At 37.7% G+C, this 26,564-nt stretch overlaps 1 protein-coding gene and 1 long non-coding RNA gene across 4 annotated transcripts in view; one reads left to right on the top strand and one right to left on the bottom strand.

The window, feature by feature from the left end:
• The window catches only part of LOC138889120 (uncharacterized), a 25,129-nt gene extending 2,623 nt beyond the window's left edge, over positions 1-22,506 (top strand). The window contains exons 2-3 of the long non-coding RNA XR_011406661.1: positions 864-948; positions 22,444-22,506. This is a non-coding gene — a long non-coding RNA (uncharacterized lncRNA). The remainder of the gene's footprint in view (positions 1-863; positions 949-22,443) is intronic.
• On the bottom strand, positions 133-26,564 carry LOC104223081 (uncharacterized). 3 transcript variants are annotated; one of them, XM_070171698.1, is made up of 14 exons: positions 26,477-26,564; positions 26,277-26,378; positions 26,006-26,071; positions 25,814-25,878; positions 24,259-24,356; positions 24,062-24,113; positions 23,741-23,833; positions 23,178-23,288; positions 22,557-22,854; positions 12,469-12,917; positions 12,201-12,310; positions 1,113-1,171; positions 850-1,037; positions 133-557 (listed from the first exon to the last, which is right to left on the bottom strand). In XM_070171698.1, the coding sequence occupies exons 1-14, from the start codon at positions 26,529-26,531 to the stop codon at positions 369-371; spliced, it is 1,935 nt and encodes a 644-aa protein (XP_070027799.1). In that variant the 5' UTR covers positions 26,532-26,564; the 3' UTR covers positions 133-368. The 3 variants fall into 3 exon arrangements, with proteins under 3 accessions (XP_070027799.1, XP_070027800.1, XP_070027801.1); XM_070171699.1 differs by lacking the exons at positions 133-557; positions 1,113-1,171 and having other exon boundaries at positions 953-1,037; XM_070171700.1 differs by lacking the exons at positions 133-557; positions 850-1,037; positions 1,113-1,171 and adding an exon at positions 10,745-11,380.

The raw sequence follows: 26,564 nt of genomic DNA, 5'->3' as shown, positions 1-26,564 counted from the left end.
CCAAGAAGCAGAGGATGAGCAACATCACTTATCTTAAGTTTGCCAACACTGACTAAATTTTTAAACAATGCCATCACAAATGGTTGCCATTCCTAAACTTCCTACGCTTAAGTATAACACAATATAACCTTCAATTGGTCAGTAGTAAGTCAACCCTGATGAGGAAAAATGTCCATTACAACCATTTAAAAATACAGACAAGATATTAGAATTTAGAAGAAATGGAAACATCTGAAGTGTTTCTCCCCAACTATTAACAAACAGCATATATACTATCCCAAGTTTTATTTTTTCAAGTTTCCTTCCTCAGAAATATTCACAATTTTTCATATTTTATCACATCACTTTGCTCATATTCTATATGTGCATTAGAGGGACTCTGCAAATTGAGGAGCTCCTAAGTCAAGCTCTTGTTTCATTATGCAGTTCATAAACCAGTCACTACTGAAAGTCCATATTCCCTTCTTCACCGCTGACAGTGCTTCATCCATGTCTTCTTCACATGCAACGAATATCGTTTTAGAATAGTCTTTCACTTGATCTAGTCCATGTATAACCTAAGAATTTGGTAAGAAATGACATCAAATAATGCAGGGAAAAAATGACATGCTCCATCTCCTTATTTTCAATTATTTCCATCTTGGTCATTTTTTTCAAGAGCGGAGAAAGTAAAAGTTTACTCCCCTTAGTTGGCCTACCTAGTGCAAATCAATCGAGCCAGTAGATTTTAGAAAATAGATGGTAAAAGAAAAGGAGAGAAAGTGCAAGTTTGACATGATTTTGGAAAAATATTAACGGCATTATGAATATTCTAAAAATTTCTTGCTCATGAAGTAAATATTAACTCACATTTCCTCCTGCAGATTTTACAATGGCTGATAAGGTACCAACTGGAGGATGAACATGAGCTGCAAGACATATGTCATACCCCTTGAGCAGAGCTTGGGGGTATGTTTTTGATCTAAGAACTGCCCCTTTAAGCTTAGTTCTGTACTTCAGTTCGTAGTCTTCATCCCTCAAAATAAATGGCATTTCATCTGAAAAAATCAACAGGGACCGATTAACAAGTGTCAATAGTCCAATTAAGGTCAAACTTAACAGTTTTTACCCACCTATAAATTTGCCAGTCCGGACACTTTCTTTTAACCAACTTGGTGCCAGTATCCAAGCTCTGATCGCATTTCCACAAGACCAAAAACAAGAACACATGCAATCAAATTCTAGAGTCTAGCTACTTACAAGAATTTAGGTTACAAATACAAGAGATAGAAGTGAATGGACGATGTAGTGTCTATATGTTTAGAAAAATAAGACAGTACATATAACGTTCAAAAAAAATCAAACGGACATTTGGATAGTATCTTAACTTTTTGGCACTATGCTGCATTATTTCCAGCAATGACAATCCTACATATTTTACTAAAAGCACAACAACCAAAATCATCCTATCAAAAATTTAAATGGATGCAGACCTAGATTTTCACATAGGTTTGGAGCATTTTATGTACATTTTGCATAAAATGTTCCCTAATCTCTTATTTGCACGTGCTGCGACAATTTTGCACACTCTTAAGATGTCCATCTCGTAGAAACTATCCTTTTTAGAAAGGAAAGCTTAAAGTAGCCTTAAGAAAGAAAATGCTCATCTCTTAACCTGAAATAAACATCAGATGTAAACTTTAGGACAACTGAGGCTTGCTCAGTTGGTAAAAGCACCTCCACCTACGACCGTTAGGTCTTGGGTTCGAGTCACCATGAAGGGGAAGTGTGGATCCTCCTAATTTGAGAGGGGTTTAAAAAAAAAAAAAGATGTAAACTCTAGTAATTGTATTCAGGAAATAAGCAGAGAAAACAAAAGGACAGACTGTATTGAAAAACAAAAACTGAATTTACATTGTAGGTGACATGACATGACACGTGGACTGGTCAAAACACAATAAATAACCAAGAGGCACGGGCGACAACAAATAAGGGAAAAAGAAAGCAACATAGGTGTGGACCGTTACTAAAATAGGTACGAGTCTCGTACCTATTCGAGTCATTTAAAGACCGAAGATCGGAAGAAGTTGAAGATACGAATCTGATGACGTAAAAGAGTCTAAATACAGCATTAAATATCAAATACGTTAGAATATTTGAATTAAATAGAAATGATTGTGTAACGTTTCTTTTAATGTCATTTATTGCTCATAATTGCCTCATTAAGACAAAGGCATTACATCTTCTCCTAGAATCAACTATAAAAGGAGAAGGACTCAACATCTGTAGAGACACGAAATACTATTGAGATCTTACTGAAATACAAAACTATTTACTGCTTTACCATCATTCTCAAAAACATTTTATTTTCGTCTCCTGATTATCAGTAACCCGAATTTCTTTTTAGCTTTGACCAAAGACTCAGATTTTTGGTTAAACAAATTGGTTCCGTTACCGGGAATCTGATAATCTTTTCTTTTAAGCTATATCTAATCCATTGTTATCACCATGTCAAACAACAACACCGACAATAACAGTAATAACACATTGGGAAACCATAAAAATCAAATCCATCAAAATCAAGGTGACGTGGTTCCCTCCCCTCCAGATTCACCACGTCAATCTCGTGAAGGCACCCCTGTTACTGCATCCCGTGCTGATCAACGAGAACAATCTGAACACTTTGAAGGAGGTACAAATGAAGCTTTACAAAAGCTAATTGATGCACATGTCGGCAAAGCTCTTCAGGCTCTAGCTAGTCGATTGCCTGCTGCACCACCCATACCAACTCCTAATAATAATACATTGGAGAATCCCCGTTCTGGTCTTGTTAATTCTGGAAATGGAGGAACCACCAGTGAACCACAGGAAGGGGGACCAGGTAATTCAAATAATTCCTATTTGCAAAATTTAGTACTAACCTTGCAGAAACAGATTAAGGAACAAAATGAGCGTATTGAGCAAATCCCTAGAGTTCCGCCTGTAATAAAAGGAGTAGACATGGACAAATACTCACAACAACCTTGGAAGCCAAGTGATGCTCCACTTCCAATTCCGAAAAAGTTCAAAATGCCTGACATCCCGAAATATGTGGTACTACAGACCCACGTGACTGCGTTACAACAGGCGTGAAAGGCAACGACTTGACCAAACAAGAAATTGAATCAGTACTGGTCAAGAAATTTGGAGAAACACTCACCAAGGGTGCATTAACCTGGTATTCTCTTTTATCTGAAAATTCTATAAATTCTTTTGCTGAGCTTGCAGATTCTTTTATTAAAGCACATTCGGGAGCACAAAAGGTTGAGAAAAGAATGGAAGATATTTTCAAAATCAAACAAGGGGATTCGGAGTTGCTTAGAGATTTTGTTGATAGATTCCAGCGTGAAAGAATGACTCTACCCCGTGTGCCTGACAACTGGGCTGCAATAGCCTTTGCGAGTAATTTAAATGACAAAAGTTCTGAAGCCACGAGACGACTCAAAGAAAGCCTTCGAGAATTTCCTGCAACCACGTGGAATGATGTTTACAACCGGTATAGTACGAAGCTGCGAATTGAAGAAGATACCGTACCTAAGTTTCATCATGAAGAAAGGGGTGGTTCCAGAAGATCAGAAACCGAAAAAAGATCAAGTAAAAACAGGTACGATCCATATATGGGACCTGCAGGAAAAGACCCACGGTTAAAACAAGATAGCCAGCAATATGATCAAAAATCGAGGAACAGGGACTCTGGTTCTTCTTCGAAATTCAGGAATGATCGGAACAGACAAGAGTCACGAGATGATGACAGAAGTTTAAAGGCACGATTCGGCGGATATAATTTTAATGTCTCTATCTCCGAGCTCGTGGCTGTTTTGAGAAGCATTGGAGATAAGGTACGGTGGCCAAAAGAGATGCGGTCAAATCCAAATAGACGCAATCCAGATCATTGGTGCGAATTCCACAATGATCACGGGCACAAAACTTCAGAATGTAGATTCTTGCAGAGTGAAGTGGATCATCTATTGAAGCAAGGGTACCTCACTGAGTTATTTAGTGAAAAAGGTAAACAAGCCTATATGAAAAATAGGCAAGAGCCACCAAAGCCTCCTTCACCCAAGAGAACAGTGAATGTGATAAGTGGGGGAGAAGATATTCACGGCATAACCTACACAGCCTCCAACAAGGTTTCTAAGGTAACAATTACACACGGGAAACGGGTGCGGCAGGTTTTAGAAAATGAAAGTATTTCGTTCGATGATGCAGATATCGAAGGAGCGATAACTCCACATAATGACGCTCTGGTAATATCTTTACTTGTACATGATACTAATGTAAGACGAGTTTTGATTGATCCAGGGAGTTCCGTAAATATTATACTACTAAGGGTATTACGTGAAATGCAAGCTGAAGACAAAGTGATACCCAAGGCGCACACCTTGTCAGGCTTCGACAATTCAAGTGTGGTAACAAAAGGAAGAGGTAATTCTAACAACTTTTGCTACAGGTGTTGTTAAAGAAACTAAATTTCAGGTAGTTGATATGGAAATGGCCTACAATATGATCATGGGGAGACCATGGATACATGATATGGATGTTGTCCCATCAACTCTACATCAAGTTATTAAATTCCCATCACCATGGGGAATTTGCCAAATTCGTGGGGATCAGCAGACAGCTAGAAGTATCAACGCTGTAACAGGAACGGGCACCGTAAATAAAGAAAAATAGCAATTACAGGAAGCAGTTGAAGGTGTAAAAGATCAAACTTCAGCTGAACAAGAAAAGACAGATTTGGACTCGAGGCCTGATACAATTCAGGAACCGGAAGAAAATGAAAGCATCAAAACATCAATTGAAGAGCTCGAGGCAGTGATATTATTTGAGCAATGGCCTGAACGGAAGGTTTATGTCGGAGCCAATTTAAGCTCAGACATGCGAGGTATGATAATTGAATTTTTAAAAGCTAACGTAGACTGTTTTGCTTGGTCCCACGCTGATATGACAAGGATACCACCAGATGTGATGACTTACAAACCCAATGAGGACCCCTCTTTCACACCAATAAAGCAAAAGAAAAGAAAGCAAGGTGCTTTCAAGAACCAGGTGATTCAGGATGAGGTCCAAAATTTATTAAAAATCGGGTCGATCCGCGAGGTAAAGTATCCTAATTGGTTAGCTAACACGGTGGTCGTACCCAAGAAAAATGGTAAGTGGCGCGTTTGTGTGGATTATACCGATCTAAACAAAGTCTGTCCAAAAGATTCTTTTCTTTTACCGCATATAGACCAACTAATTGATGCAACCGCAGGTCATGAACTTTTAAGCTTTTTAGATTCATATTCGGGATATAATCAAATTAAAATGGATCCTAGTGATGAAGAAAAAACTTCTTTCATCACAGACAGGGGGACTTACTGTTATAAAGTAATGCCCTTTGGTCTCAAAAATGCTGGGGCAACCTATCAAAGGTTGGTCACCAAAATGTTCCAAGAACATTTAGGGAAGACAATGGAGGTATATATAGACGATATGCTCGTCAAAACCCAGCAGTCTCATGATCATATTTCTCATCTATCTGTTACATTTGATATTTTGCGAAAATTTAATATGAAACTCAACCCAGAAAAATGTGCATTTGGAGTTGCATCAGGTAAGTTTTTGGGTTTTCTTGTTTCTAACCGTGGTATTGAGGTAAATCCTTCTCAGATCAAAGCAATAGAAGAAATCCCTGATATCCTTACTAATAAAAAGGAAGTCCAAAGATTAACGGGAAGAATTGCAGCTTTGGGGAGATTTATTTCCAAATCCTCAGAAAAGTGTTTTAAAAAGAGCCACGGGGCTATAACAGGGTCCCTTTTGCTTGTGGATATCGTAGGCCCTTTTGCTTGTGGAAGTGGACCTATGATATCCATTCCCCATTTCATAAAGGGCCACGAGGCTATAACAGGGTGTAATAACTCAGTTGATATGTGCATATTATTGCCGTATCTTTGACATTTATCACATTTGGACACGAAACTGTTTGCCTCTTCTTCCATCTTAGGCCAATAATATCCTGCGTGAATTAATGTTCTTACCAGTGACCTCCCCCTGCGTGATTTCCATAATGTCCTTCGTGCACTTCTCTCATCACATATTCTGTTTGAGAGGGTCCGAGACACCTTGCTAGTGGTCCACCGAACATCTTTCGATAAAGATTTTCTTGATATAAACAATATCGAGCAGCTTTTTTGCGAAGTGCGTGAGCCTTTCCTTTGTCATTAGGCACGGTACCGTGCTGTAAAAAGGCAACAATTTTGTTTCTCCAATCCCATGTTAAATGATTAAAATTTACCTCGTTTTTATCAGGTTCGAGAACGGAATGAAATAAATGTATGACTGAAGCATTTGTATCGTTTGCTACGTCTGCTGCAGATGCGAGATTAGTCAAAGCATCTGCCTCTACATTCTCATCTCTTGGGATCTGCACTACTTTCCAAGTTTTTTTTTTTTGATTTGCACCGGGTGTCCGAGTCTCTTTGAGCCCCGACTATTCCCGGGGGTGCACAGGCCCTCGACAAGGAGTTTCCCGCAAGTGCACCACGGTTAATTCAGGTTTTACCCAGTCCGATGGCCCTCAGAAATTGTTTGCACCCAGTGGGTTTCGAACTTGAGACCTTGAAAGGGAGCAAACCCCAAGGCTCAAGTCAATTCCCGTACCTTAGCGAGGTATTCTTGCATTCGCGTCTCCCTGGCTGTATAAGTCCCCATCATTTGATTGACCACGAGTTGAGAATCACTCTTGATTATAATCTGTGTTATGCCGAGTTCTCGTGCCAATTCTAGACCTGCAATTACAGCCTCATACTCTGTTTCATTGTTAGTTTTAGAGTGACATTTTATAGCCTGTCTAATAGTCTCACCCGTAGGTGGTACGAGGACTATCCCTAGGCCTGCCCCTTTTACATTGGATGAACCATCATTGAATAAAACCCAAGTCCCCGGGTTTGCATCATTAAAAACTTGTAATTCTTTTTCTGCTTCTAAATGCATCCCCTGACTAAAATCAGCCACGGAATCAGCTAGTACTTGAGATTTTATAGCGGTCCTGGGTTGATAAATGATTTCGTATTCACTTAGTTCTATAGCCCATTTTGCTAATCTTCCTGAAAGTTCGTGTTTATGCAAAATATTTCGAAGCGGAAAAGCAGTAACTACAATAATGGGATGACATTGAAAATAAGGTCTTAATTTTCTAGATGCCATGATCAAAGCTAACGTTTCTAGCTGTGGGTATCGTGTCTCAGCATCTAATAAGGACTTACTTACATAATAAATAGGAGATTGTTTACCTTGGTCCTCTAAGACTAAAACATCACTTACCGCAACTTCAGATACAGCCAGATAGATGAGAAGCTTTTCCCCCACCTTTGGTTTTGCCAATAACGGTGGTTTTGACAAATAAGCTTTCAAATTTCTAAGGGCTTGTTGACAATCTTCATTCCATTCAAAATGATCTTGCTTTTTGAGTGCAGAGAAAAACTTAAAACACTTTTCTGAGGATTTGGAAATAAATCTCCCCAAAGCTGCAATTCTTCCCGTTAATCTTTGGACTTCCTTTTTATTAGTAAGGATATCAGGGATTTCTTCTATTGCTTTGATCTGAGAAGGATTTACCTCAATACCACGGTTAGAAACAAGAAAACCCAAAAACTTACCTGATGCAACTCCAAATGCACATTTTTCTGGGTTGAGTTTCATATTAAATTTTCGCAAAATATCAAATGTAACAGATAGATGAGAAATATGATCATGAGACTGCTGGGTTTTGACGAGCATATCGTCTATATATACCTCCATTGTCTTCCCTAAATGTTCTTGGAACATTTTGGTGACCAACCTTTGATAGGTTGCCCCAGCATTTTTGAGACCAAAGGGCATTACTTTATAACAGTAAGTCCCCTGTCTGTGATGAAAGAAGTTTTTTCTTCATCACTAGGATCCATTTTAATTTGATTATATCCCGAATATGAATCTAAAAAGCTTAAAAGTTCATGACCTGCGGTTGCATCAATTAGTTGGTCTATATGCGGTAAAAGAAAAGAATCTTTTGGACAGGCTTTGTTTAGATCGGTATAATCCACACAAACGCGCCACTTACCATTTTTCTTGGGTACGACCACCGTGTTAGCTAACCAATTAGGATACTTTACCTCGCGGATCGACCCGATTTTTAATAAATTTTGGACCTCATCCTGAATCACCTGGTTCTTGAAAGCACCTTGCTTTCTTTTCTTTTGCTTTATTGGTGTGAAAGAGGGGTCCTCATTGGGTTTGTAAGTCATCACATCTGGTGGTATCCTTGTCATATCAGCGTGGGACCAAGCAAAACAGTCTACGTTAGCTTTTAAAAATTCAATTATCATACCCCGCATGTCTGAGCTTAAATTGGCTCCGACATAAACCTTCCGTTCAGGCCATTGCTCAAATAATATCACTGCCTCGAGCTCTTCAATTGATGTTTTGATGCTTTCATTTTCTTCCGGTTCCTGAATTGTATCAGGCCTCGAGTCCAAATCTGTCTTTTCTTGTTCAGCTGAAGTTTGATCTTTTACACCTTCAACTGCTTCCTGTAATTGCTATTTTTCTTTATTTACGGTGCCCGTTCCTGTTACAGCGTTGATACTTCTAGCTGTCTGCTGATCCCCACGAATTTGGCAAATTCCCCATGGTGATGGGAATTTAATAACTTGATGTAGAGTTGATGGGACAACATCCATATCATGTATCCATGGTCTCCCCATGATCATATTGTAGGCCATTTCCATATCAACTACCTGAAATTTAGTTTCTTTAACAACACCTGTAGCAAAAGTTGTTAGAATTACCTCTCCTTTTGTTACCACACTTGAATTGTCGAAGCCTGACAAGGTGTGCGCCTTGGGTATCACTTTGTCTTCAGCTTGCATTTCACGTAATACCCTTAGTAGTATAATATTTACGGAACTCCCTGGATCAATCAAAACTCGTCTTACATTAGTATCATGTACAAGTAAAGATATTACCAGAGCGTCATTATGTGGAGTTATCGCTCCTTCGATATCTGCATCATCAAACGAAATACTTTCATTTTCTAAAACCTGCCGCACCCGTTTCCCGTGTGTAATTGTTACCTTAGAAACCTTGTTGGAGGTTGTGTAGGTTATGCCGTGAATATCTTCTCCCCCACTTATCACGTTCTCTTGGGTGAAGGAGGCTTTGGTGGCTCTTGCCTATTTTTCATATAGGCTTGTTTTCCTTTTTCACTAAATAACTCAGTGAGGTACCCTTGCTTCAATAGATGATCCACTTCACTCTGCAAGAATCTACATTCTGAAGTTTTGTGCCCGTGATCATTGTGGAATTCGCACCAATGATCTGGATTGCGTCTATTTGGATTTGACCGCATCTCTTTTGGCCACCGTACCTTATCTCCAATGCTTCTCAAAACAGCCACGAGCTCGGAGATAGAGACATTAAAATTATATCCGCCGAATCGTGCCTTTAAACTTCTGTCATCATCTCGTGACTCTTGTCTGTTCCGATCATTCCTGAATTTCGAAGAAGAACCAGAGTCCCTGTTCCTCGATTTTTGATCATATTGCTGGCTATCTTGTTTTAACCGTGGGTCTTTTCCTGCAGGTCCCATATATGGATCGTACCTGTTTTTACTTGATCTTTTTTCGGTTTCTGATCTTCTGGAACCACCCCTTTCTTCATGATGAAACTTAGGTACGGTATCTTCTTCAATTCGCAGCTTCGTACTATACCGGTTGTAAACATCATTCCACGTGGTTGCAGGAAATTCTCGAAGGCTTTCTTTGAGTCGTCTCGTGGCTTCAGAACTTTTGTCATTTAAATTACTCGCAAAGGCTATTGCAGCCCAGTTGTCAGGCACACGGGGTAGAGTCATTCTTTCACGCTGGAATCTATCAACAAAATCTCTAAGCAACTCCGAATCCCCTTGTTTGATTTTGAAAATATCTTCCATTCTTTTCTCAACCTTTTGTGCTCCCGAATGTGCTTTAATAAAAGAATCTGCAAGCTCAGCAAAAGAATTTATAGAATTTTCAGATAAAAGAGAATACCAGGTTAATGCACCCTTGGTGAGTGTTTCTCCAAATTTCTTGACCAGTACTGATTCAATTTCTTGTTTGGTCAAGTCGTTGCCTTTCACGCCTGTTGTAAATGCAGTCACGTGGTCACGTGGGTCTGTAGTACCATCATATTTCGGGATGTCAGGCATTTTGAACTTTTTCGGAATTGGAAGGAGCATCACTTGGCTTCCAAGGTTGTTGTGAGTATTTGTCCATGTCTACTCCTTTTATTACAGGCGGAACTCTAGGGATTTGCTCAATACGCTCATTTTGTTCCTTAATCTGTTTCTGCAAGGTTAGTACTAAATTTTGCAAATAGGAATTATTTGAATTACCTGGTCCCCCTTCCTGTGGTTCACTGGTGGTTCCTCCATTTCCAGAATTAACAAGACCAGAACGGGGATTCTCCAATGTATTATTATTAGGAGTTGGTATGGGTGGTGCAGCAGGCAATCGACTAGCTAGAGCCTGAAGAGCTTTGCCGACATGTGCATCAATTAGCTTTTGTAAAGCTTCATTTGTACCTCCTTCAAAGTGTTCAGATGTTCTCGTTGATCAGCACGGGATTCAGTAACAGGAGTGCCTTCACGAGATTGACGTGGTGAATCTGGAGGGGAGGGAACCACGTCACCTTGATTTTGATGGATTTGATTTTCATGGTTTCCCAATGTGTTATTACTGTTATTGTCGGTGTTGTTGTTTGACATGGTGATAACAATGGACAAGATATAGCTTAAAAGAAAAGATTATCAGATTCCCGGTAACGAAACCAATTTGTTTAACCAAAAATCTGAGTTTTTGGTCAAAGCTAAAAAGAAATTCGGGTTACTGATAATCAGGAGACGAAAATAAAATGTTTTTGAGAATGATGGTAAAGCATTAAATAGTTTTGTATTTCAGTAAGATCTCAATAGTATTTCGTGTCTCTACAGGTGTTGAGTCTTTCTCCTTTTATAGTTGATTCTAGGAGAAGATGTAATGCTTTTGTCTTAATGAGGCAATTATGAGCAATAAATGACATTAAAAGAAACGTTACACAATCATTTCTATTTAATTCAAATATTCTAACGTATTTGATATTTAATGTTGTATTTAGGCTCTTTTACGCCATCAGATTCGTATCTTCAACTTCTTCCGATCTTCGGTCTTTAAATGACTCGAATAGGTACTAGACTCGTACCTATTTTAGTAACGGTCCACACCTATGTTGCTTTTTTTTCCCTTATCTGTTGTCGCCCGTGCCTCTTGGCTATTTATTGTGTTTAGACCATTTGACCAGTCCACGTGTCATGCCACGTCACCTACAATGTAAATTCAGTTTTTTTTTCAATACAATTACATCTTCTTCTAGAATCAACTATAAAAGGAGAAGGACTCAACATCTGTAGAGACACGAAATACTATTGAGATCTTACTGAAATACAAAACTATTTACTGTTTTACCATCATTCTCAAAAACATTTTATTTTCGTCTCCTGATTATCAGTAACCCGAATTTCTTTTTAGCTTTGACCAAAGACTCATATTTTTGGTTAAACACGGACAATAGTCAGTCCATCTTGTAATTGAGACTTAGGGCAGTTCACCTCCACCTGAAGTGCCTAGGCTAGCAAACCAAGTAGCTATTTGATCATGTGTTATGCTGAGTTAGAATGACAAAGACTCACTCAAAAATGTAAGTTGCATATCCATCTCATCGTCTATACTTCTGAACTGGGTAGCCATGGTGCATAATATACTTTTAGTATAACTAAGGTGCGTAAAGTACAATATTGGTCTTTGATATGATCGTTCCTCATCGACTGTAGTTCACATGCCCATGGCCAGTATTGAGAGACTTAAAACGTGGACTTACTTCTGACTACTTTGAACTAGTAGTCTAGTAACATAGCCTAATTAACACTACTCTATGCTTTTACCTTTCTTGGTTTTATTTTCCTTCAATTGATGTTTTGGTTTTTTTCCCTCTCAATATTACTAGCAATAAAGGACTACAGGAGAACTAGCAGAAACAGGGACAAAAGAAAATAGGAAAATAACAACTCCAAATTTATGGAATAGTCAAGATAGATTAAAATTCCATCAGGGCTGGAACAAGCAGCACACGGAGGAGAAACTCACCCTGAGCAGAGAGCAGAGCAAAAATTCAAGGTTTTCCTCACTTTGCCTGTGACTACGTGTGTGCTTACACTTCCATCAGAAGTAACATCTCCACCAAGGTCTCCGATTATCTGCATAAGCAGCATAAATGTGCAGTTAAAAAGAACAATAACTGAGAAGAATCCCTCAAATAACTGACAAAAATAGTTCACAAATTCATATTGTGAAAGGGGATAAGCATCAAATAATCATTAAAGTATCTGGCAAAAAGTAGGCAACTAGAGTATACCTTGGTCAAATTTGCTTTTTTATTATCATCAGCAATGTTCATCAACATAATTCTGTAGCTTGTCCCTTTTGAAGAAACACCTCGGCTACTGTGACCTTTATATGTGGATTTAACTGTTGTAGCTTCTTCAGCATTCTTTTCCAGAGAGCGGCTTGTCAATCGGTCACTAGGATTAATATCTGCCTGACATTTTCTCTTTGATACTGCAGAGAAACTAATCCCCACATCACTTTCTAAACTATTGTCCTTAGCATGAAAGTCACATTCAGTTTGATGTCCTCCCTTTATTTTTTTGGATTTAACAGAAGTGTACGAGGTTTCCCAAGTCCTCTTCTTTGATCCTGATGCTGAACAAGAACATTGCTTCAGAAAAGCCTGGCTTTCGCTTTCATTGAATCCCATAGGTCCGCGCTTGCTGCTCCCAGCAGCACAATCTCCAGGTTGATAGTCTTTTTGTTGGGAATAAACCCCGTAAAAATAATATTCACGGTATTAGTGATAAACACAGAACACTAAGTTATGGTTAAATCAGCAAGAATAGAAATGCAGCAATAATGACACCAAGATTTTACGTGGAAACCCTTCTGAATAAGAGAAAAACCACGGCCAAGAAGAGCAACTGATATCGCTATAGCGAGGAATTTTACACTGTGTAGTAACGAGTAAAAATACTCCTAAGACCACTACACCCTCAAAAGAAATAAACACTCTTTTGCTTTTTCCACCTTACTACAATATCTCTCAGATTCTATTTTTCTTCACAAACTATTTTCTTATAGTTTATGGAATACCTTGCTCTCTCTCTTTTCTCTCTTTGTTGGTATGTAGAAATGAGAGTTAAAACTCTCCTTTTATAGCCAAAACCCCACTCTCTGAAGGCTACAATATTTGACAATTTGCATACCTTTTTCACAATTTCAACAAGGTTGGCTACCAAACCAAACCAAGTCAATAAAATTGGCTACCAAATTATACTAAGTCAACAAGGTTGGCTATCAAACCAAACCAAGTCAACAAAATTGGCTACTTCAAGTTTCATTCATCTAGAGGAGATAGCACTGTCTTCTAGTTTGAATGCATGCCGACAAGTTACCACCTTGGTCAACATATCATCCACATATAGCAAGAGGATATAAAATCATCATCAGAAAATCTTTGTACAAACACACAGTGATCTAAAGAAGTCTTCTTGTAGCCTTGCTCCCCCATAACAGACTCAAACTTATTGTACCACTGTCTAGGAGCTTGCTTCAATCCATATAGACTCTTCTTAAGTTTGCTTACAAGATTTTCCTTACCCTTTGCCTTGAAGCCCTCAAGTTGTTCCATATAATTCTCCTCTTCTAAGTCATCGTGAAGAAAAGCAGTCTTCACATACATCTGCTCAATCTCCAAATCAAGACTAACAATCAAACCAAGAACTGTCCGAATGGAGGACACTTTCACGACAGGAGAAAATATTTCGTCAAAGTCAATACCTTTTCTTTGACCAAATCCCTTGACAACTAATCTAGCTTTGTATCTGGGCTTCAAATTATGTTCTTCAGTTTTAACTATGAACACCCACTTGTTTTTCAAAGCTCTCATGCCCTTAGGCAATTTCACCAACTCATAAGTATGGTTCTCATGCAGAGATTTCATCTCATCTTGCATGGCTTCAATCCATTGATCTTTGTGCTCATCCTCTATGGCATCCGCATAACATTCAGGTTCTCCCCCATCAATGAGTAATACATACTCATTGGGCGAATAACGAGAGGAAGGAGTACGAGGTCTAGAAGACCTCCTGAGTGGAATATCTAACTCGTCCACAGCTTCGTGAGTAGGAGCATTTACCTCATCAGCATTAGCATTGTTATCACCATCAATATGCTAATCTGGAATATGGTTCTGGGCATCACCATCATCATTTAGCCCACCAACGTCATCCGCATTTGTATGAGGAACTTGATCAAGATTAACTAAACCTTCAGAATTTGGAAATTTTAGCTTCTCCGCTTTGTTAATATCTTCAAGGGTTTGATCTTCCACGAAGATAACATCACGGCTTCTTACGACCTTCTTCTCAATTGGATCATATAGCCTGTAACCAAACTCATCAAGGCCATAACCAATGAAGATGCATTGTCTTGTCTTGGCAGTTAATTTTGACCTCTCATCTTTAGGTACATGTACAAAAGCTTTGCAACCAAACACTTTCAAGTGGTCATAGGAAACATTCGTGTCATACCAAACTCTGTTTGGAACATCACTTTGCAAATCAACTGCAGGGGATAAATTAATAACATGTGCGGCGGTCAACAAAGCCTCACCCCAAAAGGAATTAGGCAACTTTGCTTCAGAAAACAAACATCTGACTCTTTCCATCAAAGTCTTGTTCATCCTTTATGCTAAACCATTAAGCTGAGGAGTCTTAGGAGGAGTCTTCTGGTGTCTGATACCCTGTTGCTTGCAGTATTCGTCAAACGGTCCATAATATTCACCACCGTTATCAGTACAAATACACTTCAGCCTCTTTCCTGTTTCTCTTTCAATTGAAGCCTGAAACTGCTTAAATACACCCAACACTTGGTCTTTAGTCTTCAAGATGTAGACCCAAAGTTTCCTTGAGCAATCATCAATAATGGTAGCAAAATAAAGTGCACCACCCAAAGTCCTTGTCTTCATTGGACCACATAAATCTGAATGCACCAACTCAAGCAACTGTCTTTCTTGAAGAAGGATGAGATTGGAAAGAAACTCCTTTTTGTTTTCCAGCCAAGCAGTGCTTACATTTTTCAATCTTGCACTTTCAAAATTTGACAACAATTTCTTCTTGGCCAAAACATTTAGTCCTTTCTCGCTAATGTGGCTAAGCCTCTTATGCCATAACGTTGAAGAGTTATTGCTCTCAACGGCATTCACCATATCAACACAGGTAGAGGCCGTAGTCCATCACGACTCTTTTCCCCACGAGCCACAATCATGGAAGCTTTAGTGGGCTTCCACTTTCCAGCACCATTGGTACTGACATATCCCTCATCATCCAAAATACCAACAGAGATCAAGTGCAAACGAACATCAGTGCATGCTTTACATTGTTTAAAACTAGTTTAGTTCCAATACTATTCCAAACAAATCGTTCCAACACCAGCCACCATAGATACAGTCTCATTACCCATACTTAAAGTTCCAAAGTCACCCTGAGTATAGGATGAGAAAAATTCCTTCCTTGATGTCACATGAGATGCGGCACCACTGTCCACAACCCAGCTTGACTCATCACAAGCAATATTTATCAGATCCGCATCAAGGACGGTAACAAAATCCTCTGTAGTGACGGTGGCCACACGATTGCCATCTTCTTTCTGTTCTTCCTTGTCGCTATTCTCCTTTTTCAAAATCCGTCAAAACTTCTTTGTATGCCCTTTCTTCCCGCAATGATAGCACTCAATATCTTTAAGTCTGCTTCTGGATTTGCTTCTATTATGTTCTCTAATTTGAGAACCCCGATTCTTGCTTCTCCCACTAGAGTCAGTCACCAAGACATCTGATGAGGAGGAACCTTGAGATTTTCTTCTCATCTCTTCATTTAAAAGACTGCTCTTGGCAAGATCCATAGAGATCACACCATCCGGAGCAGAATTTGACAATGAAGTTCTAAGAATTTCCCAAAAATCTGGTAGGGAACCAAGTAGAAACAGGCCTTGAATTTCTTCATCAAATTTAATGCCCATAGCAGATATCTGATTCATGATCCCCTGAAAATTATTCAGATGATCTGTCATGGTGAAACCATCATGGTATTTTAAACCCAACATCTGCTTTATCAGAAACATCTTGTTGCTTCCAGTTTTCCGAGCATACAAACTTTCTAAGTGCTCCCATAAGGTTCGAGCATGTGTCTCCCCAGAAATATGGTTCAAAATATTATCGTCAACCCATTGTCTAATAAAGCCGCAAATCTGCTTGTGTAACAAATTCCACTCTTCATCTGATTTATTATCAGGCTTTATAGTGGTGAAGACAAGAAAATTCTTGACATAGAGCAAATCTTCCATTTTGCCCTTCCAAATGGCATAATTTGTGCCATTCAAAGTAACCATTCTATTAGTATTGGCTTCCATCGTTTATCACAAATACAAATACTATTTATTAGGAGACCAAAGTAATTCTTTTCTGATGTGGAAGTTCAGACTGTGCTGTAACCACAGAGCATACTCAGACAAAATCTTTGACTCTCATACCACTTGTTGGGATAAACACAGAACACTAAGTTATAGTTAAATCAGCAAGAATAGAAATGCAGCAATAATGACACCAAAATTTTACGTGGAAACCCTTCTGAATAAGGGAAAAACCACGGCCAAGAAGAGCAACTGATATCACTATAGCGAGAAATTTTACACTGTGTAGTAACGAGTAAAAATACTCCTAAGACCACTACACCCTCAAAAGAAATAAACACTCTTTTGTTTTTTCCACCTCACTACAATATCTCTCACACTCTATTTTTCTTCACAAACTATTTTCTTATAGTTTATGGAATACCTTGCTCTCTCTTTTCTCTCTTTGTTGGTGTGTAGAAATGAGAGTTAAAGCTCTCCTTTTATAGCCAAAACCTCACTCTCTAAAGCCTACAATATTTGACAATTTACACACCCTTTTCACAATTTCAACAAGGTTGGCTACCAAACCAAACCAAGTCAATAAAATTGGCTACCAAATTATACTAATTCAACAAGGTTGGCTACCAAACCAAACGAAGTCAACAAAATTGGCTACCAAATCATTTGAATGAGATGGACACCATATCAGTCTTGACAATCTTGAAAGAAATACAGAAATGAGAATAGTGATACATGTGGAAAGAGTAAGAAACTTGAATAATTTCATTCATATTTTTGAATGTCATAGACATGGCTTTATATACAAGAAGAGGTTAGAAACAAAATCCCATAAAATCTAACAAAATCCTATAAAATTTGGGATTAATCAAAATTTGATATGGAAAGATCTTAGAGAATCAAAACTTGATATGGACAAATCTTAGAGGATCAAATCTTGATATGGAGAATATCTTCTTGGAAATCTTCTATCATTCAACACTCCTCATCAAGCTGGTGAATGGATATCTTCCATTCCTAGCTTGCTTATCAGGTCTTGAAACACATTGTTTGGCAGTTCTTTTTTTAAAACATCGGCCAACTAATCTTTTGTAGATACAAATGGTGTACAGATGAGTCCACTATCTAATTTCTCCTTAATGAAGTGTCTATCTACCTCAATATGCTTAGTGCGATCATGTTGTACAGGATTATGAGCTATACTTATTACTGATTTATTGTCACAATATAGTCTAATAGGTCCTTCCCATCTTATCTTCAAATCATCAATGATTATCTTTAACCATAACAACTCACAAACTCCCATCGCCATAGATCTGAACTCGGATTCTGCATTTGATCTGGCCACCACAATCTGTTTTTTACTTCTCCAAGTCACAAGATTTCCTCCTAAAAAGGTACAGTATCCAGAAGTTGACCTTCAATCCAATAATGAACCAACATAATCCGCATCAGTATAAGCCTCTAAAACCATGTCTCCTCCTCTTCTGAATAGTATTCCTTTTCCGGGGCTTCCTTTAAAATATTGTAGAATCATGTTTGCCGCTTGGAGATGCATTTCTCTAGGGTCATGCATAAATTAGCCAACGACACTTATAGCAAAAGCAATGTCTAGCCTTGTATGGGACAAGTAGATCAATTTCCCTACAAGCCTTTGATACGAGCCTTTATCTACCACAGAATCTTCTGGAGAATTACACAACCCATGATTATATTCAATTGGTGTGGCCACTGGTTTACACCCTAATTTTCCTGTTTTTTTCAACAAATCAAGCACATATTTTTGTTGGGAAATAAAGATTCCTTGTTTAGAATGTGCTACTTCAATTCCCAAAAAATACTTTAATTTTCCAAGATCTTTGATATCAAATTCCTTGAGTAAATAATTCTTCAAATTGTGTATTCTCCTCTGAATCATCACCTGTTACTATGATATTATCTACATAGACTAGTAGAGCAATTACCTTTCCTGTTTTTGAGTGCCTTATGAACAAGGTGTGGTCTCCTTGACTCTGCCAATAGCCTAGCTTGATCATAACCTTTGTAAATCTTCCAAACCATGCACGGGGTGATTGCTTTAGTCCATAGAGTGCCTTCTTCAGTCTACATACCATTCCCTTCTTGCTTTCAAAACCAGGTGGTACCTCCATATAGATCTCATTATCTAAATCTCCATATAGAAAAGCATTTTTAACATCAAATTGTTGTAGGTTCCAATTAAAAATTGCAACCAATGACAATAAGATCCTCAATATATTCATTTTTGCCACTAGGGCAAAAGTCTCCAAATAATCAATTCCATAGGTCTGTGTGTAACCCTTTGCTACCAAACGTGCTTTAAACCCTACCGGCTTTTTCCCTTTTGGTAATTCCACCATTTCCCAAGTTTTATTCTTCTACAATGCTTCAATTTCCATCTTCATAGCTTCTTCTCACTCTTTGTTACCTAATGCTTCAGACAAATTTTTTGGAACAGGAATTGTGTGGAGATTACTGAGAAAAGCTTTATGGCTTGGGGATAGGTTTTGATATGTCAAGGAAAGGCACAAAGGGTGTTCTGTGTAGGTTCTGGTTCCTTTTCTAAGTGCAATGGGAAGTCAAGATCATTTGGTTGGTTATGATCTTCATGATCAGTTTGGTTTGGTGTTTATGATGGTTCAACAGGTTCAGGATGGGTATTAGGAGTAGGAACATGAGGAGATAATTGTGGTTGAGTAGTTTGATCAGTTAGTCTTTTTCTTCTGGAATAAACCTACAATGGTGGATTACTTTCTTGAATTTCTTTATCTATATCAAGATTAGAAGACTCAATAGGTTCATTAGAATTTAGAGACTCAGATGAGTTAAGAGATGGTGACTCAGGCAAGGACATAGATAAGGATTTGTCATGGCTAGGAATAGACAAATCAAGTAGTGATAAGTCTAGAGATCCTTTTACATCCAATGACTCCCCCTGAATGTAAGAATTTTTAAAAAATGACTCACTTTCATCAAATGTGACATCAGCTGAAACAAAAAACTTCTTGATTGATGGTTGGTAACACTTATATCCTTTTTGAGTAGAAGAATATCCAATGAAAACACACTTAAGAGCACGTGGATCTAATTTGCCTCTATTCTGAGAATGAATGTGAACATAGGCAATACTCCCAAAGATTCTAGGAATCAATTTACTGGAATTTTCGAAATTCAGGAAGAAACTCCTAAGAGTATCAAGTGGGCTCTTAAAATTCAAAATTTTTTATGGTATTCTGTTACTAAGATATGCAGCAGTTAGGACAGCTTCCCCCCAATACTGATTTGGAACCCTTTTGTGAAACAATAGTGATCTAGTAATGTCAAGTAACAAAACGTTTCTTCTCTCCGCTATCCCATTTTGTTGAGGAGTATTGACACACGAAGATTCGTGAGTAATTCCCTCATTTTTGAAGAAAACAGAGAGTTTTTGATTGAAGTAGTCATTGGCATTATCAGAACGGAATCTTTTAATTGTCACATCAAATTGGGTTTTAACCAGATTAAAAAAGGTAGGAAGAACGTGGCTGACATCTGATTTTTGCTTTAACAAATAGATCCATGTTACTCTTGTACAATCATCAATAAATGACACAAACCATCTAGCACCGGAAATATTAGGAATGGGAAAGGGTCCCCATACATCACTATGAATAAGAGAAAATAGAGTCTGACATCTTTTGTTGCTTATTGGAAAGGAAACACGTTTATGTTTTGCGATTTCACAATCTTCACAATGAAAAGACTCAACAATCAAATTTTTGAATAACGATGGAAACATTAGCTTGATTGCATAAAAAGAAAGATGACCTAAGCGACGATGATAGAGCCAAACTCTCTCTTTATTGGAGATAACAAATTTAGACAAGAATGAACATGATAAGGAATTCTTAATTGTATCTCCACCATTGTGAAAATCCAGAAAATAAAGACCACATTTCTCACTAGCACGCCCAATCATCTCCTTCGTGTCCTATTTCTGAAATGCACAATATGAAGAGAAAAAGGTTATTTTGCATTTGGAATCTTTGGTGACTTTGTGGACAGAAATGAGATTTGCAAATAACTTTGGGACATGAAGAACATTCTTAAGCATCAAAGACTTTCCCAGTTGTATGTCTCCTTGGCCAGCTACAGTAATAACTGAACCATCAGCTATAGTTATTTTATAGCTAGGGCAAGGTAAATATGATATAAAGAGATGGGAGGAACAAGTCATATGATCAGTTGCCCCGGAATCAACCACCCACATTGGAGAAAATTTGTCTCTAACATTAGCAACAAAAGTGGAAGAAATACTGCAAAGGCCATTGAACAACTACCTGCCGAAGATGATATCTCAAGAGATTCCAAAAATGTCTTCAATTTCTCAATATCTTCTTTGTTGAATTCTGGGACTAATGGACTTTTTTTATCAACCCGAGGGCTGCTAGCAATGTGTGTTTGCATTCCATCAAAAGTATTTTTGGTTGGAGGTTTACCATTGAGTTTCCAACATCTCTCTAGTGTGCCGGTACTTTTTGCAGTAAGTGCAATAAAAATTGACCCTGTTGACAATCGGTTTGAATGATGCAGGCTTTGATAGTGCTCTCCAATTATGAAACTCAAGATTCCTTTTTATTTGTCTCTTTTGTCATAAGAGTTGATCCTTCATTTATTTGAGTTTCAAGCATAACACTCCTCCGTCCTTCCTCTGTCTGTATAATGGCCATTGTCTTATTCAATGATGGCAGATCTTCTTTCCCTAAAATTTGCAGTCGTACAGCATCAAACTCTTCATTTAGCCCTGCAAGAAAATCATAAATCCTTTCTTTTTTAATAAATCTTTTCAAAATTACAGCATCGTCTGGGCAACGCATTTGAATGCATTGATAGTGATCCATCTCTTGCCATAACCCCTGTAAAAGGTTAGAATATTCAGTGACAGATCGAGCTCCCTGTTTTGTTGCAGATAATTTTGTTTTTATTTCATAGATCCGGGCAGCATCATGAACTTTAGAGTATGTATCCTTCACTGCATCCTAAATTTCCTTAGCAGTATTGAGAAACATAACAGTATTACTAATTTCTGGAAGCATGGAGTTCCATAACCATGACATCACCATTGAATCATGTTCATCCCATGCATCAAACTTGGGGTTTTCTTTGGATGGTCCTGTACCGAGGAGATGTCTTAATTTCCCTTTACCTTTTAGAAAGGAACGAACAAGCTGAGACCATTTTAAATAATTTTTCCCATTCAACCGATAGGAGGCTTGAATATTTTGTAAATCTCCAGTTGAAACTATAGAGCTATGCTCTACAGTGGCCAAAACATTTTCAAAGACTGAAGTATTCGCAATAGTACTCTCTTCGGACATGGTTTTCAAATGGTTTCAACCCTTGGGCGGAATAAAGAGGACAAATATGATGAAAAGATGGATGAATGAAAAAAATCTGTCAGTAATAAGCCTAATGCTCTAATACCATGTGGAAAGAGTAAGAAACTTGAATAATTTCATTCATATTTTTGAATGTCATATACATGACTTTATAGACAAGAATAGGTTAGAAACAAAATCCCATAAAATCTGGGATTAATCAAAATTTGATATGGAAAGATCTTAGAGAATCAAAACTTGATATGAACAAATCTTAGAGGATCAAATCTTGATATGGAGAATATCTTCTTGGAAATCCCCTATCATTCAACAATACACATTGAAAGATCGGTAGAAGTCGCAATATGCTCTAAACTTATTTTTTTTCTTTTGAATTCAAAGTAACTAAAAATAATGTTGATGCAGCCAGACATTTAAGGGTCATAAAATTACCAAATTTACCTTGGAGGTAGTAACTATTTTGATGTGTGCAGGGAAGTAATTGTTGCAAGGATAAATAACCGAGCGGCGAGCATGGAGTTGATACAAGATGAAAATTAATGTGGTAGTTCTGTGAATTAGTAGAAGCGGTATTAGCTTCACTTACCGAAGTAGTTAGAGCCGATGCTTTTAGTTGCCTCATTTCTGTACTGGGAATGGTCATTTCTATCAGACACGGTTTCTCTTTGTTCTTGAAGAACTGGAGATTGGCAATCCTCTCCTGAAGGCTTTAAGGGAAATTTCAGACTTAGATACACTGCAGAATCGTGTAAGTTGTCCTTGTTGAAATGAGAAATCATGAGATTTGAACCACCAGGAAAACACAATGCTTTCCGAATATCAGCCTTAACGGGGAGCCTGCGAGCTCTGCCTTTCGTGTCAACTTGACCAATAACTGAAAAACCCTACACGTATTGCTTATTATCATAAAGTGTAGGAGCAACAGAGAAAGCATGTGAATAGCCAGTATCTATGCACCTATTTGATTTGTGTTATCCGTATCTAAACTATACATGAGAAATACATAGGGATTTATCATAAGGTAAATACCATAATGCATTTTGACATATTTTGTTTTCAGCTTGATAAAGTTCATAAAAAATATGAAACTTACCTTAAATAGCATGCTTTTGGGAATCTTTTATACATATTTACTAATGTATTGTATTCTAAAACCAGCCATGATTGGTTATAGTTCAACCCTATAAAAGCATTATTGGAGGTTTACCTGCTTAAGCCAAAATAGTTCAGACTCCTTATCTCCCCAGCAAAGTACGGTTCGAACACCCACACCTTGCAATCTTTTCCTCAGCTCCATATAGATTAAGTGACCAATCCCCTGCAAGTCAAGGTGTTAATGTTGTCCCAAGTTACTATACCATTGAACATTATCTATTAGGAAATTTGTCAAAACTAATGCAATGTTTAAAAGCGTAAAATGTTAGGATTTTTCAGACTTTAAAATACTTGTTGAATAGTTATGAAGGAATTGTTGAATGGATACACTTATTTGGTTAATTTGGGTCTGCAATAATCGTATCTCTTATAAAGAGCAGAGAAGAGCACATAAAGAATAAAGAGGATGAAAAATTTAACAAGTTTAACAGAAACGCTACATCTATGTTTCTCACAAAATTCATAGTTCTAGAAGACAGCATTAATATTTGCAATTTTGCACTCATATCTCTTGAAGCACGAGAGAAATGCTACAGTCGTAATCCAGTATGTGAATCAAAGCGACAATCAAATCAACATAAAAATCATAGGAAAGCTAGGGAACAACTAGTGAACCTTGAGTTGGTACACCGATTTAACAGCCGCAAGAGGAACCTCAGCAATTTGCATATCAGCTGGAACTATTTGATAAGTGATTGCAGCAATGACCTTGACAATAAAAAGATAAAAAAGGATTAGATGCAGAATTTCAGTTAGAGCAATGTACAGTAGACCTTCACAAGCACACAAACTTGTAAATTTAAGTAGTAATGTTAATACATAGAAATCATCTATACACATGCCATCAAATTTGATGACCTATAGGATGGAATTTTTAATTCCATTTATACGAAGAAACACATAATAAGTACTAGTACAGCAATCATCGGAGCATACCTCCCCAGGTTCTATGTCATCCTTGGTTTTCAGAACTAGCGTGCAGTACTTCCTGCCAAAGAAATCAACATTCAAAATGCAGACTTTCACATCCATTCACAAAATATGTGAAATCCATCATAATCAGGATTATGCTAAAAGACCATGAGAAAAACATATCAGCACAAAGAGAAGAATTAACTGCTACGTATTTATACCCATTTGATACACATCTTTCAAGGAATTGTGATTCTTTTCCTGTGTTTGCAGCATAGTTCATTGCTGGTAGCTCTTTTGAATAAATTCTTAATACTTCCTGCCACAACATAGACAGTAAACAAGTGAGAACTCTACAAGGAAACAACTCAGTCTAAGCAATTATCAAAATGGGTAAAATGAAAGATAAACACAGACAACAAAGCAAGAAACACAGCCTTCATTTGCTACATAACACGAACAATTGTCGTGTGTTCTGATTTTGCAATCACTAGACATAGAAACGGCAAATTAATCACAACTGCACAGCCTTTACAGATTTCCCCATTACTTACGTTCATCTATTGGTTAATGCTCTGCGCACAAACATATTGAATCATAAACCAATCCACACATAGAATGCCAACCACAATTTTCTGCCAGAGATTTGTCGTGTATAGACAGAAACAAGAAGGAAGCTGTGTTCCAAAATATTGGAGCTAATTCTTTTTTTCTAACCGTGGTGTCGAGGGCAGCTTACGAGCACCTCGACTAATTCCACGGGATACCTGCCACATACCACTAGCAACAGGTATCAGGTAACTCTATCTACCAAGGCTTGGATAGGTGGGAAGAAATCACCTAGTGATTTTTGACTCCGCTACGATTTGAACCTGAGACCTTATGGTTCTCACCCACTTCATTGACCACAAAACACTGGAGCTAATATTAACCAACAAATCATTTACTTCAGAAGATGTTATCAGCCAGTATTGCATGATGCTGCAAATGAGAAGCCAACCAAATTGTTTTAAAATCTTACCTATCAAACTAACATTTTCATTTTCTCCATTTCCTCAATAAGTTCCAAGTATAGTAGCCAAGATCATGAGAAAACTTTTGTCCAAGATCTAAGCTAAAGCAACTGCAATATACAGAACTATACACATGAACTGCAAATAGTCTCAACAACAACAACAACGACCCAGTATAATCCCACAAGTGGGGTCTGGGGAGGGTAATATGTACGCAGACCTTACCCCTACCCCGAAGGGTAGAGAGGCTGTTTCCAAGAGACCCTCGGCTCAAAAAAGCAATAGGAGATGATATATTAGTACCATAAAAATGCGTAATAAAAATAACAACAATATATAAGAGATATGAAATATGAAATACATAATACGAAATACGAAATACAAAATAGATGACTGGTATAGTACAACTAGAAGGTAAAGCCCTGCATCAATAGACGACCAATGACATTCCTAGTCTAACTCCTAACTGGATAGTCTCCCTCTATTGTGCTGTAGAAATATTCACACTCTCCCCTAACCTACAACCTTAATGCTCGACCTCCATAATTCCCTATCAAGGGCCATGTCCTCAGTAATCCTAAGTCGCGTCATGTCCTGTCTGATCACCTCTCCCCAATACTGCAAATAGTCTATTTATGAATAAAAAGAACTTATAAACCTGACACGAATTAGCTTGGAATTAAGGCGCATTTGATTGAATTGAATACATACCCATACACTACACTCAAAAGTACCTATGTACAAACATAGGCATATATATTACCTGAAGTAAAGATTTGGTTTTTGCATCAACATCTTTTGGATTAATGAGCAGGAAGCAGTAATTACCTAATCAACACAGGCCCACAACCAAATTGATCATTTCACAAATCAAGAAAGAAAAAATAGATACAACAAACTCAAAAAAATGAAACAAAAATGAGAAATTTATCCCACAAAAATCCATACTCCATACCATTTTCCTCATACCCACTATTCATAGGGATTTCACCTTCCTTTGAACAATACCCATCATCCACCACTACAAAACACATTAAGAAACCACTCACTTCAAAATATTATAAGCATTAATTAATATCTTGATAAAGATAACTGACCTGTTATCACATATTAAAATTCACTCACTCTATTAGTGTATATAACAAATCCTAAAGAAAAAACTGAATGGCAATCCAAGAAGTATAACAAATAAATAATAATAATGTTAAACTAAGTAAGATTATTACCAGAGATTTTGACTTTGGCGTTCTTTGCCAAAGATATTTCTAGACTATTTTCGTTTATTTCTGAGGAGAATTTCCCTGCTTCCACAACGACCTTACAATTTCCTAAAAATAACAAAAACAAAAAAAAATGAAAATTAGGGATTTTATGAGAAAAAGTATTGAACTGTTAATTGGAGCAATCTAGGTTTGTTTTTGCTTACCGATGAGAATAGGTGTAGTATAAGAGAAGAGAGAAGATCGCTTTTTCGGCGCCATTGTAACGTGCGTCGTAAGCTACTTTGCTTTTGT

Source organism: Nicotiana sylvestris, chromosome 4, assembly GCF_000393655.2.
Source record: "Nicotiana sylvestris chromosome 4, ASM39365v2, whole genome shotgun sequence".
NCBI lineage: Eukaryota > Viridiplantae > Streptophyta > Magnoliopsida > Solanales > Solanaceae > Nicotiana > Nicotiana sylvestris.
The sequence above is the reverse complement of the archived record's forward strand: the minus strand, read 5'-3'. Positions and strand labels throughout refer to the sequence as shown.

Coding starts and splice junctions, on each gene's coding strand:
- LOC104223081 (XM_070171698.1), bottom strand. CDS start 26,531: ATGGCGCCGAAAAAGCGATCTTCTCTCTTCTCTTATACTACACCTATT. Junction 26,072..26,276: donor CGCCAAAGTCAAAATCTCTG/GTAATAATCTTA, acceptor TGTGTTTTGTAG/TGGTGGATGATGGGTATTGT. Junction 12,311..12,468: donor AAAAAGCAAATTTGACCAAG/GTATACTCTAGT, acceptor CTGCTTATGCAG/ATAATCGGAGACCTTGGTGG.